The 2,985-nt window shown below is 33.4% G+C and overlaps 1 protein-coding gene across 4 annotated transcripts in view; it reads left to right on the plus strand.

Annotated features, from left to right (window-relative positions):
- LOC128236950 (ELKS/Rab6-interacting/CAST family member 1-like) overlaps positions 1 to 2,734 on the plus strand; it is an 8,771-nt gene extending 6,037 nt beyond the window's left edge. For all 4 annotated transcript variants that reach the window (XM_052952094.1, XM_052952092.1, XM_052952091.1 and 1 more), the window contains one exon: positions 1,365 to 2,734. In XM_052952094.1, the coding sequence (XP_052808054.1) occupies positions 1,365 to 1,654 (290 nt within the window). In that variant the 3' untranslated portion in view covers positions 1,655 to 2,734. The remainder of the gene's footprint in view (positions 1 to 1,364) is intronic.
- The last annotated feature ends 251 nt before the right edge of the window (positions 2,735 to 2,985 follow it).

The following is a 2,985-nucleotide window of genomic DNA, read 5'->3' on the forward strand; positions in this document are numbered from 1 at the left end:
TTTCAAGTTAAGAATCGTCCGCATGAACATGTTGTTCAGTCACTTTGTTGAAATACAGGACATATTTTCGAAAAAATTGGCTAAAATCTTATTCCCCAAAGAATTATCAGAACGCTATTCTATATAGATGTACAATTGGAGTAAACATCAACGTTATCTGTACAATGGGAGTAAACATCAACGTTATCTGTACAATTGGAGTAAACATCAACGTTATCTGTACAATGGGAGTAAACATCAACGTTATCTGTACAATTGGAGTAAACATCAACGTTATCTGTACAATGGGAGTAAACATCAACGTTATCTGTACAATGGGAGTAAACATCAACGTTATCTGTACATTGGGAGTAAACATCAACGTTATCTGTACAATGGGAGTAAACATCAACGTTATCTGTATGATCGGGCTATCAAACCTTTCTACATGGATTTATGAAGCCGTTTCCATTTGAAGTTGACTCCAAATATGCAGGGAATCATATTTCACACAAGCAGGAATAATTTCATACTCAAAGGGAATAATCTTTTCGTCGTGCAACATTTAATTTACCTATTTTTAAAAAGTGTCAGCTATTTTACATTTTTATTACTATTTTGAATATCAGTGTTACATGATCAATCCAATTAATTTGTGAGAAGGTTTCGATAGTATTTTGCCCTCAAGTGGTAGAACGACCTATATTTGAAATCCATTTAGAGCAAACTAAACTAATTAATAGAAATTTCAATGTTTATTAAAATTACACCACCACAGGGCACGTTAGTCAATTAAATGTCAAACATACGAAGTCAAGTTTCAATCAGTAAGAATGTAGGAGTTATTAGATGTATAAATAAATACAATTATGTACGAAATAAATGCACGTCTAAGAAAATAAATTATCAAAACATTGAGGTTTATGATATTGTTACCATCGATCGAACAGATAAATAAACATTACTTCCTAGAATATATTCACCACTTACATGATCATGTTCACGATATTCCTACTGTTTTCTTATGTGAAAATACTTGATCTGCGTTAAGTACCTTTACGTTTTCATGTTGTTGTTTTTTTAAATATTGCTTACAGTTGTGTTTGTTAAAAGTAACTTAGGAAAAGGAAATTCGGTTTTAGCGGAAACACATTTGTAAATCCATATCCATATTCAGACTTGTTAATTTTTTTTATTTTTTTTTATGAAATGTTAAACTTCATTTTCCCTTCTACTTGCCACCCAGTTTGTTAAAAACAAACACAAAGATATTCTTTATAAATGTACGTTGCAAGCAGGATTTTCGTGATAATTATTGGCGCCTTCAGTGCTTTGATTGTAAAGGTTAAATACGCTTAATAATGTTTTTATCTATTTTACTTTAGAGATGCAAAAAAAGAAGACTGACCTCACCAAAGAAATCACCATGCTCAAGTCCCAAAGAAATGACAGATCCATGCGACATCAATTTCAGGAGATGAGCGACAAAGTGGAGATACTTGTCCTGGAAAACCACCAACTTAAGGACATCATCCGTGAGAAAGACGATACCATAGATGTGATTGAGAAACGGTTGAGAGACATAGAAAATCAAGAGAAAGAGAAAAAGGAACATATTTGCGACACGAAGGAACAGTTGAGAAAACTGAATATTTGCAACGAGGAAAGTACCTAAGACGAGGAAGAAATCAGTAAAATATTTAGACAGAACGGAGGATACTGTGAACGAATTATTGACAGATCGGCTGTTAACACAGTCCTTGACGGCGCAAGGGAGACATCAGAAGCGGCAACTGCGTAGTTTACTTTCATGGTGTGTGGGCATTCATTTATTAAAAGGTCCGCGTATTTGTGGTAAACCCCGTGTAATCTTGTAATTTATGAGTAAATGAAGTACTTTTCCAATACAAAAACCTTACGAATCGGAATGATCCCGCTCACCTTTAAACCTAATTGTGCTTTTACAATTAATGTTGACGTTACAACTCAAGGTGAAAACACCTTTTCTATCTTTGTTCGATGTGTCACACGAGGTTGAATTTAAGATAAACACAATATGTTTTCGTTCGGTCAAGATCTCCAGGAAGACAGTCGTTTATCCATATACAGGTTTTAGCTCCTGTTTTACTGGCCGTTCGAAGCTGATGACCTTAATACTTACTGATATGTAATAGATACAGTACATGTTTTTCGTTTGTTTTAAGTCAGTAAGAGGACACTTTTGAAGAAAAAAACGAGTAAGTGTATCTGACTTATACGACGATAAGTGTATTGCATATATTAGTGAGCAAATAAATGCATTAATGAATAAATAATTATAATACATATTTATAAATAGATAAATAGAAATATTTTTCCGAAAGATAAACATTAGATTATTATCACGGCCTTTCTAAATGAAATTTATCGGCTAGTGGGATTACTCGAAATTCTCGTGGACTGTCCGCTTACAACCGTAAGGAGACACTTTTTCAATAGCTCTGCTTGGGATATAGTCGTATAAATGCATAAGGGTGGATGTATGGAATGCCTGGGTACGTCTCACTGTCTGTTAGACCTTAGTTTTGGGACTAAAAACACGGTTTACTGTTTCTTTTAAATGGCTACTGGGCTTTCCGTAGTTTTTGTTGTATAATGAATAAAATGTTGTTTTTGCATATCAAACACGGTACCGTTAGCTTTAACATGTTAAAAACGGAATTGTTTGTTAAATGTAAATTGTTTTTTCGTTGCTGTATAAATGAAATGACTAATTTGTTTTCTTGTTTTGGTTAATTGCATTTTTGTGGTGTAATTGATCATGTCGTTATCATCAAAGCAGATCCCGATGCGATAACATTTTTAACGGCGTAATATGAATTTTAAAAGGTGAAAGCTTTCTCATATAAATATTTTAATATGTATATACACCAACTTTGTTACTGATAATGGGCAGTTGTAAACCGTTATATTGTTAATAAAACCTGTTGCTGTATATTATGATGACAGCTATGCAGAAAAAGCGGC

This window comes from Mya arenaria, chromosome 6 (genome assembly GCF_026914265.1).
Source record: "Mya arenaria isolate MELC-2E11 chromosome 6, ASM2691426v1".
Lineage (NCBI taxonomy): Eukaryota > Metazoa > Mollusca > Bivalvia > Myida > Myidae > Mya > Mya arenaria.